We start from the raw sequence: 16,997 nt of genomic DNA, 5'->3' as shown, positions 1-16,997 counted from the left end.
TTCTGGCCCAGGGCACCAAAAAGTCTAGTTATAGCTCTGACAGGTGTCATTGCATATGGGATTTCACTCGCAGGCAGGGATGCTCTGAAAACAGTTTGCGCCACACATGCGTTTGAGTCTTCAGCTTTCTCTTGCCATCCTCAAACAGTCTCTGCCTGTCAATCTCTTTGTGAATAAATTCTCACTGCGAGCGACAACATAAATGAAACTTGACACATGCGCAGTGCGACTCAGTGGCGTCCGGGTCCCTGGCTGCACAGGGCGCAGCTCCTGCTGGAGCCAGCCCTGACATTAACACACTTCCTTTTACTGCCACCACCTGTGTAAATTAAAGGATCCACAGGTCTCATTACTCTATAACACAATTGTGCAGATTTGGTGACACTATTTCCACTCAGTGAAATGTTCGCCCCTTGCATCATAACAGTTATATCGTAAACTTAATCACCAATTCGGAGACCAGACTACCACGCAGTTAGCCAGTTCACAGTTACCATTACTTGTCTTCTCTTCTCCTTAATCTTTTTACCTCTTCCTAGAGCTAATATGTCAATGTTATACAGGTGTGGGCATGGGCTATGTATCCAGGGGTTAGATATTACATCACTGGGGTGTGCTCCAGTGCAAAAAAATAACTGTAAACAAATGAGATACCTTTCTCCTACATTTGTTATTAGCCTGCACAGAGCAATTACATTAAACTATGTCAAGTATATACATTCCCCTGTGTGAGGCACAATTTATTGAAAAAAATTAAACTTTTCAGATGATCATCCATCTAATATGGTCCCATTCTTTAATCCCCCTTTATACCTATACATTGTGCTGGTGTAGTTAACATGACTGCATATATAGTAGGGTACAGTAGATGTACTAAGCATTGGCGAGAGATAAAGTGGAAAGAGATAATGTACCAACCAGTCAGCACCTAACTATCATTTTTCAAAAACAGCCTGTAACATGACCATTGGGAGCTGATTGGTTGGTACTTTATCTCTCTCCCCTTTATCCAAGGCTTAGTACATCTACCCCACAATATGAACAGACTTTGTACTCTTTTATCTTATATGAAAGAAAACTATTACAAATATATAAGATCTGGCATTGGATATACACAGGGACCGAACCTTCACTAAGAAACGAGAATATCAAAATAAGGCAAATATATTATTTATAAAAAAAAACCAGTATATGTTTATAGAACTATATTACACAATTTGTTATCTTTTTGTTTTATTCTTTTAACTGTGTTCTGTCAAGTACAAAAAATAATAATGCAGTACAGTATATTTACTGTATAACCGTTTTGTGCTATTAAATAACATGGGCTCTCTACCAGTGAGTGTGCAAGTATTGTATTGACATCTTGATATCTACTCCCAAGCAGAGGAAAATACAAGGAAAATGTTTCATTATATACTGTAGCTATATATTTTTGGTGTTGGAATCTTTAATGTTTGTGACTGGGGGTGGAGGGATGATGTCATGTTGGGAGGGAAGGGATGCTAGGTGGTGGGAGAAAGCTGACTGAAGGGAAAGCACTGGTGGGGCTGAGTGACTGGTGGGGAGCAGCAGCATTGTGCACAGTGTGTGGAGGAGTGATCTGTCCAGCAGTAGCAGCAGCCTGGGAACCGATGCTGCTGCCTATGGAAGCATGCACTGAGCGGTACTGCTGACATCCACAGCTGCCTTTTACTCAGGCTGAGAACTGTCTGCTCCAAACAAAGGCTGCTCTTGTGCTGCTGCTGCTGCTAGCAATCCCATAGCCTGGGAGGCAGGAAGATTAACAAGGCTCTTGGTTGGTTATATACACATATTTTTTGATTTGTGGACAGTCAAGCTCTGGCAAAGTTTAACATGGCTTTAATTATGGAACCAGTGAGTAAATGGTCTCCGAGTCAAGTAGTGGATTGGATGAAAGGTAATGTACTTTTTGGCTATTTTTTCCCTATTATCTTTTTTTTCCAGTGCTGTAGAAATATGTTATTGAAGTGTTTATGGCTTCTCAACAGCACAAACCCAACGTACGAACACGTTAAGGTGATCCATGCTCCTCTGTTTATGGTCACAGGTTGGGTTTATTATATACCTTCTACTTTCTTCCACACAGGTGCAGGAAGGAATGAGCAGGGTCTGATTTATGTAGTGCTCATCAAAGCAGCAACCTAATCATGTAAGCATGGGAACTTCCCCAGCAGATTATGGTCTAGGTGAGAACATGAATTACAGACCTCTGCCTCCATCACTTAAGTTGCTGATGATGGCAGGACCTCAGTAAAGACTTTCAGTTTGCACTTGTGGCTTTGTGGCCATTGCATAGCTCAATCCATCATCCTTACTTGGGCTTTTCTGAGGTTACTGTGCCTTTTATGATTTGCTGCTAGCTTATAAACCGCTTCCACCTCTAAAATGGATATATATGCAATTTAATTAATTTCTGACCCTGTCTATAAAATAGGTCAGTTGCAATTAAGAGCAGGTGTTTATATGTATAATACTGTATGTGTATAAATAATGTTCAGTGTACTGTACCTGGGTTTGTACAACTAATTGCCGAATTAAGGCTCATGTGATCTAAAGATTGCTACCCAGATCTACAGTATTTGTCCACTTTTAACATTTGAATGAGCTGGTGAATCCTATTGGGATTTACCAGAGGCTTTCAGTACAAAATACAAAACTGGGGCAGTGAAATGGTGCCAGATCTATTATAGAAAACCTCTGTCTTTGAAACCAAGGGAATCTTGTGGATGGATAGATCTAGTGCAGGGTTTTGCTGCCAGGAAATTTTGATTAATGAGCCTTGATAATTTGTGTGTGGGGCTAGCCTAGCATATTAACTGTTCCACTGCTGGTGGTCCTCAATAGGTTTCTCCAAATAAACAAAATGTGTATTTGTTTCTCAGATACTTATGTACTGCTAAATACATGAGTGTTATGGTCCTATGATAACTGATACCATATCCTTATCCACATAATGCAGTAGCACTAGCTACCATAAATATGTAAAGGACTATTTAAAACCTGAATTGTATTGCTGCCTTATTGCATACTGGTGGTATGTTTGGCTTGGTGTTTGTTATCATCTTGTTGTTGGTATTCAATTATATATGAGCATTCTATTCTCTTTAATCTTGTACAATGTACATGCAAATTGGCTAGTACCAGTTTGTGGTCAGAAGCCACATCAGAGCAAGACCTAATAATTGGTTGCGATCATGGAATTATTTGTATGGCTGGTACCTTTTTCATTTATTTATGTTTTTTGGGTAAGCCTCATAAAATCATTGGCCCTTCTTTACACCTTACTAAAGCAACACAGTTCTTGGTGATCTTATGTTGACAACAGAAACAGGCTTGATGTACTTGCAGCTACTGAGACTGAAGTTTAATGCATTCTAAATGCAGTAAATTTCCAATTCCCATTTAGAGTTAACTGTATCAGTCTGCTCTATATAAAGGGAAATATGTTTTCTGAAGCTTGTGTTTAACTGAATTTCCCCCCTTTTGTATGTACAGTATATTATATTTCTTATACAATAACATACCTAGTGAGTGTCTATACACTGGTACCTTTTAAAAAAAGGCGCTTCGGTTCTGTCTGTGAAATTATTTAACATACTTAGAACCTGATTCAGTATGGATCGTAACTGCAATTATGGCTGCGATTTCGCATGCAGTCACTGCTATGATATGCTAATCCATTGCGATCGCTATGCCGTCTTAGCAGACCATAAGGACACCCACCTTACCTTACACACATCTGTAATACATAGCAAGACTGCGTAACCATCGGTAACATCGAGTACCATCGCAGCCTCATGCACACTTGCACAAGCTCTGACTTTACTCAGGAATTGCTAACTTCTCGTTGCCCGCAGTGAGTGCACAAGCTGCGTATTGCATCGCAGTAGATAATTTACGCACGCCCCTGCATTGGCATTCAAATGCACTGGCACGCCTGCGTTTTGCCGACCCCCCCCCAGCACCACCCCCCAAACAGTACTTCTTGTCAATCACTCTGCAATGGGTCTGCATAGTCACTGCGATCGCAGACCAGTGTTCGCGCAGGCGCACTGCGATGCATGCTCAGAACACAGCAATCGGCCGATTGTGTGCGCAATCGCAGTTGCGATCCTTGTTGAATCAGGCCCTTAGTTTATTGATATGACTAGCTAGGTGGCGCTGTTTTCATAAATACCTCTGATGAGTAAAAATATGGCTTCTTCCACTAACCTTTTTTTGTGAATATACAGTAAGGTTATTGCTATCACTCTCATTTCGAATTACAGTTAGTACATAGCTGTTTTCTTTTTAATCACTAAACTCCTTGGTGACTTGTAATCACTTTTTATTCCTATTATTCATAAGAGACATGATTTATGCTTTCAAATACATAATGATAATGCTTAAATATTGTGTGCAAGCAGCACCAATAAAACTGATATTCAGATATATTCTGTACAGGTAGTGGATGAAAAGTCATGTGAACACCTGGGTAAAAGAGGGATACCAAACATATTAATAGTAATTGCTTCCAAACAGGGGTGACTCATACATTATGTAAGCAAATAACATCCCAGGATTGGCAGATTCAGAGCCGCAACTAGACTTTTTTGGTGCCCTGTGCCAGAAAGAGCATTGGCGCCCCCTATTTTTCAAATGGGGACAAAACGCACCCGAAAAAGGGTCATAGCCTCATGGGAAAGGGCCAGGGAAAAGATGGGGAGGCCAGGAGATGCTGGGGATAAAAGAAGAGGAAGCTACAAGTGAGAATGATTCTAAACAGAAAATTGAAAGGCTCGAACAGCGCCCCCCTACCCTGCGGTGCCCTGTGCGGTGGCACAGGTCGCACTACCGTAGTTAAGGCCCTGGGCAGATTCATATATAGAAATGTTGGTTTTCCTTAATTTCAGACAATGATGGCTTGTATAGCTGCAAGAGGAGATTGTAGTGACTTTGAAAATTGATGATGAGGCAGCAGCTTTAGCGAGTAAGACAGCTCAGCTTGTTAATAGTTCACAAGCAGTAGTGCCTAAGGTGACGCCAGCCTGGGAAATCCAGCTTAATAAAAACCTCAGAAGATGTGTGAAATCTGCACTAGGTAGAAGTGTGAATTTCAGGATGGTGAGATCCATACATTTAAAACGAGAGCTACTGCCGTTCAACTGACTCCAAATTCCAACTTGTGGCGCAAGCAACTATTTTAATCAAAAACTGGCTGAAGGGAGCTCCACAGAGCAGAATATTGCTGTAAGTAGCATTGCATAAAACCACTTCTCACACCTGGCAATGGGCGATTGCAAGTTCTTTGGTGCAAAGAGCACATACCGTGTACTGCTGAGCAATGAAGTGAGGTAATATATCCATAATTAGTGTTCATTCTAGTGCCCTGCACCTGTCACAACCCATGTGGTTTATCTTTCCTGCCTGGGGTGTCGCTCTCTGCTTTAGTGCTTAAAGCTCACTCAGCTGATGCAACAAACTGCTGAGATACAGACCAGAGTGTGCTAGAAGCACCAGAGAAGAGAGAGACACCCCAGGCAGGAAAGAGAAACTGCACAGGTTGTATCAGGTGCAGGGTTCTAGAATGAATACAACACTATGCTCTCAACAATCAGACGAGTGCAGGTGTGGCCCCCACTTAACGTATTATATAGATTTTTTTCAACAGTGAAGGGTTCTGTTTGTTCCGTTATAATGTGGCGCACATTTTTCAAGCATGGTTTGTGCTAAGTCATTTTGTTTTTTTGTGAAGACAAGGTTAATAAGAATTCTTTTTAATGATACTGACCACTCAACCCATGTTGCAACATTTATTTCCTTACTCGATTAAGTGTATTCCACGATGAATATGTCTCATGCATAGAGCACAGTAGTCGCCAAGTGGTGGTGAGCATTACCCCAATGTTATCCATATTTTGTAGCCTTCTTCCAGTAGTGCCTAAGGTGTCCATTAAATTACTTTTGTGTGGAAGAAAGGCTCTGATTTCCTCCTGTGCAATTCCAGCAATGGTAGACTCCATGCCATGGCTCATTTTCCTGCTTCAATTACCGGTATTTAGAGTAGTTATATAAGTTTTGTAACCATACACTATGGATAGAGAACAAGAAGATAACAGAATGCCTGGAGTTGTAAGTCTGAGTGATTTTGCTTAAACTGTTTTTTATTTTTATGCTGTAAAGTTTAAATGTACAGATAATTTATACATACATTTCTTTGCTTGGGCAATTCATAAAAAATATGTCAGATTAAGCTGAGCAGTGCTTGTACCTTCGCTGTCCATGATAACCAGGGTTCCCAGTGAAAAGCAGGAGGCCCATGATAAAGGCTACCACCAGCGATGGTCTTCACCAGGCTGTGATACATACTTGCTTACCTTTCGAGAGAGAATTTCAGGGAGATCGTGTAAGCAGCATTGAAGAGGGCATGTGCTGCTCAGTCTGATAATTTTACAAACAACTGTAAATTAACCTCAAAGCAGCTACATAAATTGGCACTATATATAGAGAGAGAGAGAGAGAGAGAGAGAGATCTCTCTCTCTCTCTCTCTCTCTCTCTCTCTCTCTCTCTCTCTCTCTCTCTCATAAAGCATACTACTTGCCAACTTTTGAAAAAGCATTTCAGGGAGATTGTGAAAGCAGCACCTATGAGCACGGCGATAAAGTGGACGTGTACTGCTACATCTGAGAGGTGTGCCATAAACTTTACTTACATCCAAATGTAAATGAGCCCCAAAGTAGCTAGTAAGATCTATTTATTTGTTGATGAAAACACACTGATACTTTTCAGGGCTTGCTCATTTTATTGTTTTTTGCAAGTGTTTCCATATACCGTGTATACTCGAGTATAAGCCGAGGTACCTACTTTTACCCCAAAAAACTGGGAAAACTTACTGACTCGAGTATAAGCCTAGTGTGGGAAATGGCAGCAGCTGGTAGTGCCCCCAGTAGTAATTCCCCCTGGTTGTGCCCCCAGTAGTAATCCCTCCTGGTAGTACCCCCAGTAGTAATCCCCCCTTTTAGTGCCCCCTGTAGTAATCCCCCCCTGGTAGTGCCCCCTGTAGTAATCCCCCCCTTGTAGTTCCCCCAGTGGTAATCCCCCCTTTTAGTGCCCCCTGTAGTAATCGCCCCCTGATAATGCCCCTTGGTAGTGCCCCCTGTAGTAATTGCCCCCTGGTAGTGCCCCCTGATAATGCCCCCTGGTAGTGCCCCCTGTAGTCATCGCCCCCTGGTAGTGCCCCCTGTAGTCCCCCCCCCCCCTAGTAGAGAGAGACGTGAAAAGAATAAAAAAAAAATAAACACTTACCTTAAACTCCCGCTCCTGGTCCCGCCGCTGTCCGTCATGACGACGTGTCTCCCATCACCCACTGCGGGAGCCGGAAGATGACTCCCGCAGTGGGAGCAGCAGCAGCCGCTGAGAGTCTGACAGACTCTCAGCGGCTGCTGATTACACCAAACACGCAGCTGCCGGCTCCGGCGGCTGTGTGTTTGGCAGTGTGTAGCGCTGACCGAACTCCGTCCGGTCAGCGCTACACTTGACTCGAGTATAAGCCGAGGGGGTACTTTTTCAGCACATTTTTTGTGCTGAAAAACTCGGCTTATACTCGAGTATATACGTTAAGTGGCCACAAAAAACCTTATATGAAAATGCATGTAGCCATAGGGATCATTGAGCCTTATAACCAATGCAGGGAAATGGCACTGACTATACCATTTTAATGTATTTATCTCTGATTTCTATTTTTCCCACAGATATAACAACTTCATAATGGGGGTAAGGTACAATCAGAGAGATTGCTAGACTCTTCAGGGAGTGAGGGAGATTGCTACTATTTCAGGGAGTCTCCCTCACAATCAGGGCGAGTTGGCAATTATGCCATAAACCCTGAGAGAACTCCCATTTCTGCAGAGTTTAGGGCTTGTGTGCCTTGGATAAATAAGCTTCTGAGTCTTGGCAATAGTACTTTATATACTTCATAAATTCTTGAATACTTTTATTATATGAGTTCCATTCACAACTAAAATCTATCAGTCTATCCTTAAGATACTTTTCAGTCTTCCTTATGTTACCTCTCAGTTTTTATCCCTCCCTTTTCATGCATTATTTATATGCACACTGACTTATTCATATCATTCTATGCAGAGTATAACCCAACACAGTCCTATAAAAAGGCAGCCAACAGCTTTAAACACACTACTGTTGTATTGTAATGATGTTTGCTACTTGGGTTTTTTAAACATGGAACACAATATTTTGCTGTTTGAAGTGTAACTGGAATATTTTATTGAATTTATTTAGCTTATGGAAAATAGTCTCAGGCGCTCAGCCCTGTTCACTGCTTAGGGTTGTGACCTATTGGTTTAATAAAATTTTTTAGCATTTAGGGGTGCATAGATAGCAACACACAATATAAATATTTAGAGGGTCCAATGCTTCAAAGTTAAAAGTAAAGGAAATGTACAAACCTATCATAAAGCTGTCTCAGGATATTGAATTCAGAAAGCAGGTGTCCCAGTATCTGAAGGTTGGGTTACAGTAGAACAGGTGTAATGCAGATACAGCAGGTGTAATGATGCAGCGGTGCCTCTGATTAAAAGAACAGGCATCATCTAGGCTCAGAGTCTCTTATGTATATAGTCTATTGTGTTTTCTTTGCAGACACTTAGAAATCACTTTCTTGTATTGCAGTATTTGTTACCATATTAGCGCTCAAAAGTGCTAGTCACTTGGATGAAGATCTGGCATTCATGTGTTTTATGACTGTCATTATCACTTGTTCTTAACTGCAGTACCAATAAGTATTGTCTTGAAGTATCTCAGGAATCCTTCTGAATGAGCTCCATGCTCTAAGGAAATAACTCCTATACAGACCAGCAGTGTTCACTCTAGCTCTGGCGGCAGGCAGGGCGCCGGAGCTAGAGAGTGCACTTCCATGCGCGCGCCGAGAAACCGCACGCGCCCGAAAAAGGGGCGTGGCCATTGAAAAGGCTTTAAAATGCGTCCCCTATTCGTCACTCTTGGGTTCGTGCCCGGCACGTACGGACACGCTGGGCAGCCCCCAAGCGCTGCCGACAGGGAGAATAGATGCCAGGCACATGCGCCCGGCGTCTATTCTTTGGCGGTGACCGGGTCACCGCACATTTCCCCACCCGCGGGACACTGCGACCCGCGGGTGAAGACTGCACCCGCAGGCTGTGAGGGCAGGGCGCTTTTTGCCCTCCTTCTGGAGGGCAGGGTGCTTTTTGCCCTCCAGAAGGAGGGCAGGGCGCCACGCCCTGCTAAAACAGCCTAGCGGGAACGCTAGATCAGTTAAGCAGTGTTCTGGCTATTTCTTCTAGTATATGGTGTTGGAAGGGGAGGAGGACCCGATTCCTGCTGGCTTACCAACGCTGCAGCTTGCAGTGAAGGGGACTTACCTGGGGCAGCAGAGCAGCAGCCGGCTCCCTCTCACCTCCACACACGGCACAGACAGACACAGGTGATATGTGAGTGGTGAGGAGAATTGGGGAGGCGGGGCCTGGTGTGAGAGAGTCTGACAGCACTAATCGGTAATCGGGTGGGAGGAACAGCAAGACCCTGGTGACACAGTACACTGATCCAAACACCCCCAGCACCCATTATACCGCCCCCTCTCCTACCCATACACACATTATACCCCCCATCCATACACACATTATATACCTCCTTTCCCCCACCCATATACACACTATACCCCCCTTCCCCCGACCATACATACATTATACCCCCCTCCCTCCACTCATACACACATTATACCCCCTTTCCCCACCCATACACACATTACACACCCCCACCAATACAAACATTATATACCCCCTCCCCCCACCCATACACACCTTATACACCTCCTCCCCCCAACCATACACACATTATAAATAATACAGTGTCTATGTGCCAACTTATGTTAGGATCTCTGTCCAATCGCATACAGTCACCAGCAATGTTTTTCACAGATGTAGAATGGGGTCTCTATTTCATACAGAACAACAGTCTGGTCTTCTGTCTCAAATACTTGGATCCGCTTCCAGGATATGCAAAAGAGTCAGAAGGAACTCATATGATGAAATACATCCAAATATTTATTAATACACAAATTATAAAAAATGTAGACCTATACCTATCACAATATAGGCTGGCCCCGTACCGTAAAATGGGGGTGCAGTTCCCAGACACCCAAACAGGCATAAGAATAGATGTTAAAATCCACGCTTTCCCGGGCAAGATCGTGGGCCTCCTGGTTATCTGGAAATCCCTGTCCCCAATGGCACACCACACACACCAATGAGTTTCAACTCCTACAATGCTGGAGTCTTCCTCAGGGCATGTGTGTGTTGTGCCTTGCATATCTTTAAATACCCCTCCCTTCACTCTGATAGGTGGATTGGAGAGAACATTCCTAAGTTCTTAAACATACCCAAGAGTTCTTCTTAAATCTCCTCCGCTATTGTATACACTTAAAAACACCATAAATACCAAGTATTCCATGATAAAAATCAATAAAATACAGTCAATCACCTAAAAACGGGGCTTGTGTTCCATTGTGCGTTCCACTGACTCCTTCCGCTAAACAATACCCGCACTTCCGGTGCGGGTCACATGGTTGCATACCGACGTCCATCCTGACGCTCCGTCTGGTATCTCTACCATAGGATGCGCACTTCCAATCTTCCTCACGTGGTCTCAGTCACATGACTCTCAGGTGGCACAGACATTTATTGAAGGAGTATGTGGAGTGTCCAGTGGTCATTAGTATTTACTTCCGGAAATACACATGCATTCCAGCTGGAACGCAAATCCCGCTACAGATACATATAATAAAATGCAAATACACATACAGAATTATTATACAATCTAGGATAAAAATAAAAGTTATGATAAAAGACAATGATAAGAAAGGGGAAATCTATAAAATTGAAAGGGAACATAAAATATATATAGTATTATAGAACCCATTTCAACTCGAAGTCACTATTAAGACCCTTTGGGAATAAAGTGCCCATCTCATAAATCCATTTCATTTCCACTTTTGCTAATTTTATTCTATATTATCCTTCCGCCAATTACTTGAAACCTGTTTAATGCCCACAACTGTTTTAAATTCTTAACTGAACATTCATGATTTTCCTTGAAATGATTTGAGATGGAATGTTTCTCAAAACCATTTTTTATATTCACCCCAATGCTCCCTCAATGATCTGGAGGTACGTACTATATACTGCATACCACATATACACTCCATCATATACACACAATTCCTACTATTGCATGCTATAAATTCTGAGATTCTATATGTGGTCTTCGTAGTGGTTGAGGAAAAGGTCTCAGTTTTACTTTGTTGATTTCTATGATTCTTGCACATAATGCATAAGCCATGCCTAAAGAAACCAGTGCTCTTAATCCTTCCAACTCGATTTGGTCGTATGGCACTCTTAACCAATTTATTTCTGATATTTTGAGCTTTCCTGTATATAAATACCGGTTTTTCCGACAGTAAAGGTTTCAGCAGTGTGTCTCTTCTCAAGAGGTTCCACTGTCTTTTAATAATTTTTTCTACCGCTTTATGCTGACTATTAAAGGTGGTTATAAATGGCAACTTCATACACTTATTTTCCCTTTTCTCTTTAGGTTTCAGGAGAAGCTCTCTATCTCAACCATCTTTTTGATTTCTTCATCAATTTTATTTGTTTTATATCCCTTGGCTACAAATGTGTTTTAAAGCTGCCAACTGTTCTTTAAAAACTTTGACATCTGTATAGTTTCGACGAATTCTCATCATCTGTCCTTTCAGAATATTTTGCAGCCATTGTGGATGGTGATTGCTTCCCCACTCAATATAAGCATTACTATCCGTGGGTTTATAAAACGTTTTTGTCTTCAGAGTATCATCCCCTACGTATAGTACTAAATGCAAAAAATTCACTTAAATTTTGCTAATATTGAAGGTTAATACTATATTCAGAGAGTTCTTATTGAGTTCTTCACAAAATGTACTTAAATAATTTTCATTGCCCCCCATATAAACAGGATAAATCGAAACCACTTAATAACTTCTGTATGATGGATATGTGTTTCCCAAAATCCCATGAACAAATTTGCATATGAGGGGGCAAATCTAGTGCCCATGGCTGTTCCTCTACACTGTTTATAAAATTTCCCATTAAGCCAAAACAAATTGTTGGTCAAAATTAATTTAATACCATCTAGTATGAAATCTATTTTTCTTTTTGGCATCTCTGTCTTTTCTAGATAGTGTTTAGTCGCCTCTATGCCATCGGAATGTTCTATGATGGTGTACAGGCTTCCAACATCAGCCGTCACCAGGATATTATGATCCCAAGCAATATCCCTTAATTTATTTAGTAGGTCTCCTGTATCTTTAATACAGGAGTCCAACTTTGCTACTTCAGGCTGTAGAAAGTAATCAATAAAATGGGACAGATTCAAAATTATGCTTTCTGTCCCGGCCACTATAGGGCGCCCTGGCGGATGTTCTGAGAATTTTGGGCAATACATAAAACACTGGTAAGCTAGTATTTTTTACTTTAATATACTGCTCTTCCTTCTCAGTTATGATCCCCTCTGTTTTGTAATTCACGATAAGGTTATTTAAAACTTTATTGATCCTATTGCTGCGATTATTTTTCAATAAGGCATATGTTCCTCTATCGTTTAATTGCCTCATAACCTCCTTCTCAGACATGGCGCTATCCATTACCACTATGGCTTCCCCTTTGTCCGCCGGCTTAATTTTAATTGTTTCGTTCTTACTTAGACCTTTCATAGCCTCTCTTTCTTTCGCAGTTATGTTGGTATTCTTTCCCCATCTTGGTTTGACTTGTTCTAAATCTGAAGTGACAGCTTTGTTGAAACTCTCAACAAAGCAGCCATGGTTAAACGTAGGATTAAAGACAGACTTTGGCTTGAATATTTCCTTCGTCTGATTGTCACTCTTCTGTCCCAAAAAATACTTCTTTAAAGAAGATAGCTTTCTGACAAATCTCTGAATATCCAAATATGTTTCAAATTTATTTAGTTTGCTGTTTGGAGCAAATTTTAATCCTTTCCTTAACACCATAGTTTCTCCTTCCGTTAAGACATGAGTGCATAAATTAAATATCTTAGTACTTTCCTTATTTTCATATTTATCTCTTATTTTCCCTTCAGTCCTCCTTTTTATTTTTATTTTTGAATTTATGAGGTGGGCACTTTATTCCCAAAGGGTGTTAATAATGACTTCGAGTTAAATGGATTTATGAGATGGACACTTTATTCCCAAAGGGTGTTAATAGTGACTTCGAGTTAAAATGGTTTCTGTAATACTATATACAGTATTTTATGTTCCCTTTCAATTTTATGGATTTCCCCTTTCTTATCATTGTTCTTGTCTTTTATCATAACTCTTATTTTTATCCTAGATTTTACCATAATTCTGTATGTGTATTTGCATTTTATTTATATGTATCTGTAGCGGGATTTGCGTTCCAGCTGGAACGCATGTGTATTTCCGGAGGTAAATACTAATGACCACTGAACACTCCACATACTCCTAAATGTCCGTGCCACCTGAGAGTCATGTGACTGAGACAACGTGAGGAAGATTGGAAGTGCGCATCCTATGGTAGAGATACCAGACGGATCGTCAGGACTGACGTATGTATGCAACCAAGTGACCCGCACCGGCAGTGCGGGTATTGTTTAGCGGAAGGAGTCAGTGGAATGCACAGTGGAATGCAAGCCCCATTTTTAGGTGATTAACTGTATTTTATTGATTTTTATCATGGAATACTTGGTATTTATGGTGTTTTGTAAGTGTATACAATAGCGGAGGAGATTTTAGGAGAACTGTTGGGTATATCTAAGAACTTAGGAATGTTCTCTCCAATCCACCTATCAGAGTGAAGGGAGGGGTATTTAAAGATATGCAAGGCACAACACACACATGCCCTGAGGAAGACTCCAGCATTGTAGGAGTTGAAATGCGTTAGTGTGTGTGGTGTGCCGTTGGGCACAGGGATTTCCAGATAACCAGGAGGCCCACGATCTTGCCCGGGAAAGCGTGGATTTAACATCTATTCTTATGCCTTTTTGGGTTTCTGGGAACTGCACCCCCATTTTACAGCCTATCTTGTGATAGGTATAGGTCTACATTTTTTATAATTTGTGTATTATTAAATATTTGGATGTATTTCACCATATGAGTTCCTTCTGACTCTTTTTGCATATCCTGGAAGCGGATCCAACTATTTGAGACAGAAGACCAGACTGTTGTCCTGTATGAAATAGAGACCCCATTCTACATCTGTGAAAAACATTGTTGGTGACTGTATGGGATTGGACAGAGATCCTAACATAAGTTGGCGCATAGACACTATATTATTTGTATCTTTAATTCTGTAAGCAGGGAACATTGTAAGAGACTATTCCCTCTGTGTCAAGTGCGGCCTACTGTAGAAGTGCTAGTAACGGTCTATTTTTTGTTTACCATACACACATTATACACCTCCTTTCTCCTCAACGATTATTCACCCCAATACACAAATTATACACCTCCCTTCCTCTAATAGATTATACATCGCCATACACACATTATACCCTCCTGTTCCCAGACACATTATACTCACCTCAGTACTACTACACATACACATCCCTTCCCCCCCACACACACAGGCACACTGTACCCCTTCCACCACTACAATCACATATCCCCCTACCACCACACACTCTTCCCCCTCCGTCCCTGCACAGGCACACTGTACCCCCTTCACTACTACACAGACATCTCTCCCCCCTCCACCCCTACACAGGCACACTGTACCCTCTCCACCACTACACAGACATCTCTCCCCCCTCTGTCCCTACACAGGCACACTGTACCCTCTCCACCACTACACAGACATCTCTCCCCCCTCTGTCCCTACACAGGCACACTGTACCCTCTCCACCACTACACAGACATCTCTCCCCCCTCTGTCCCTACACAGGCACACTGTACCGCTCTCCACCACTACACAGACATCTCTCCCCCCTCTGTCTCTACACAGGCACACTGTACCCTCTCCACCACTACACAGACATCTCTCCCCCCTCTGTCCCTACACAGGCACACTGTACCGCTCTCCACCACTACACAGACATCTCTCCCCCCTCTGTCCCTACACAGGCACACTGTACCCTCTCCACCACTACACAGACATCTTTCCCCCCTCTGTCCTTACACAGGCTCACTGTATCCTCTCCACCACTACACAGACATCTCTCCCCCCTCCACCCCTACACAGGCACACTGTACCGCTCTCCACCACTACAGAGACATCTCTCCCCCCCTCTGTCCCTACACAGGCACACTGTACCCTCTCCACCACTACACAGACATCTTTCCTCCCTCTGTCCCTACACAGGCACACTGTACCGCTCTCCACCACTACACAGACATCTCTCCCCCCTCTGTCCCTACACAGGCACACTGTACCCCCTCCACCACTATACAGACATCTCTCCCCCCTCTGTCCCTACACAGGCACACTGTACCGCTCTCCACCACTACACAGACATCTCTCCCCCCTCTGTTCCTACACAGGCACACTGTACCCTCTCCACCACTACACATACATCTCTCCTCCCTCTGTTCCTACACAGACACACTGTACCCTCTCCACCACTACCCAGACATCTCTCCCCCCTCTGTCCCTACACAGGCACACTGTACCGCTCTCCACCACTACGCAGACATCTCTCTCCCCTCCACCCCTACACAGGCACACTGTACCGCTCTCCACCACTACACAGACACACTGTAACCTCTCCACCACTACACACTTTCCCCCCTCTGTCCCTACACAGGCACACTGTACCCTCTCCACCACTACACAGACATCTTTCCCCCCTCTGTCCCTACACAGGCACACTGTACCGCTCTCCGCCACTACACAGACATCTTTCCCCCCTCTGTCCCTACACAGGCACACTGTACCGCTCTCCACCACTACACAGGCACACTGTACCGCTCTCCACCACTCCACCACTAGCATTCCTGGTAGGCTGTTTTAGTGGGGCGCCGCGCCCTGCTCGATTTATAAAGGGCAGAATGTGCTCTGCCCCTCTTAGCAGTAACCCACTAAAACAGCCTTCGGGTGCTGTCCCCACCAGCGTTCTGCAGTGTCCCGTGGGTGGAGAAAATAGCAGTGAAGCGGTCACCGCCAGTGTATGGATGCCGGATGCACAGCAGTGCTTGGGGGCAGCCCGGCCGGTCCATAAGTGCCAGGCACGCCCCCAAGAGCGATGAAAAGGGGACGTGCCTTAAAGACACGCCCCCTTTTCCTGTGGTCACGCCACCTGTTCGGCGGCGTGCGCCCTCGGCGCGCACAGGGGCCCCTCTTTCTGGGTCTGGTGCCTTGCCTGGCACTGGAACTACAATGAACACTATTTCCAAAGTGACAAGTTCTGGAGAGGGTTTGGAACTGGAACCATCCATTACCAAATGTCTAGTTTCGCCTATGCCAACGATAGAGAAGAGGACCGGGAATGGGGGTGGTAAGTATAACTGCTCGGAAGGGGGCAAGGAAGAGAGGAGGCAGGGACAGGGTGAGCTACTGAGGGGGTTAAAACATATACACACAGATACACATAGTAGCTGAACACAACATACTATTACTTAACCTGCTACAACCTGATAATTTCTATGATTGAAAGAAGTTAACCATCTCTCTAATTGGTATAAATATAGTATTATTAAGTGTATGACCTTCTCCTGTACTAGCAGGAAAGTGCTATGCACCTGGGAAACTAGGAACATGGCAGCTACAGATGTCTCCTTACACATCTTTGCTGCAGTTGCGCTAAAAAGCCCCTCTCTGCACACCAGGCTCCATGAGGCTCTGCTAGCAACGGGTGTCTTATTTGCTGAAAACTGTGTTGATTAATTTGATATGCGACACTTGTATATCTGTGTGCAACAAAGTCTCTGAATCTGTATACG

At 43.2% G+C, this 16,997-nt stretch overlaps 1 protein-coding gene across 4 annotated transcripts in view; it reads left to right on the top strand.

Moving 5' to 3' along the window:
* Positions 1-1,604: 1,604 nt before the first annotated feature.
* Positions 1,605-16,997, top strand: part of CNKSR2 (connector enhancer of kinase suppressor of Ras 2) — a 431,743-nt gene continuing 416,350 nt past the window's right edge. For all 4 annotated transcript variants that reach the window (XM_088451603.1, XM_088451600.1, XM_088451599.1 and 1 more), the window contains exon 1: positions 1,605-1,921. In XM_088451603.1, the coding sequence (XP_088307729.1) occupies positions 1,858-1,921 (64 nt within the window). In that variant the 5' untranslated portion in view covers positions 1,605-1,857. The remainder of the gene's footprint in view (positions 1,922-16,997) is intronic.

Source organism: Taudactylus pleione, unplaced genomic scaffold (genome assembly GCF_031769625.1).
Source record: "Taudactylus pleione unplaced genomic scaffold, aTauple2 ptg000026l, whole genome shotgun sequence".
In the NCBI taxonomy this organism is placed as follows: Eukaryota; Metazoa; Chordata; class Amphibia; order Anura; family Myobatrachidae; genus Taudactylus; species Taudactylus pleione.
The sequence above is the reverse complement of the archived record's forward strand: the minus strand, read 5'-3'. Positions and strand labels throughout refer to the sequence as shown.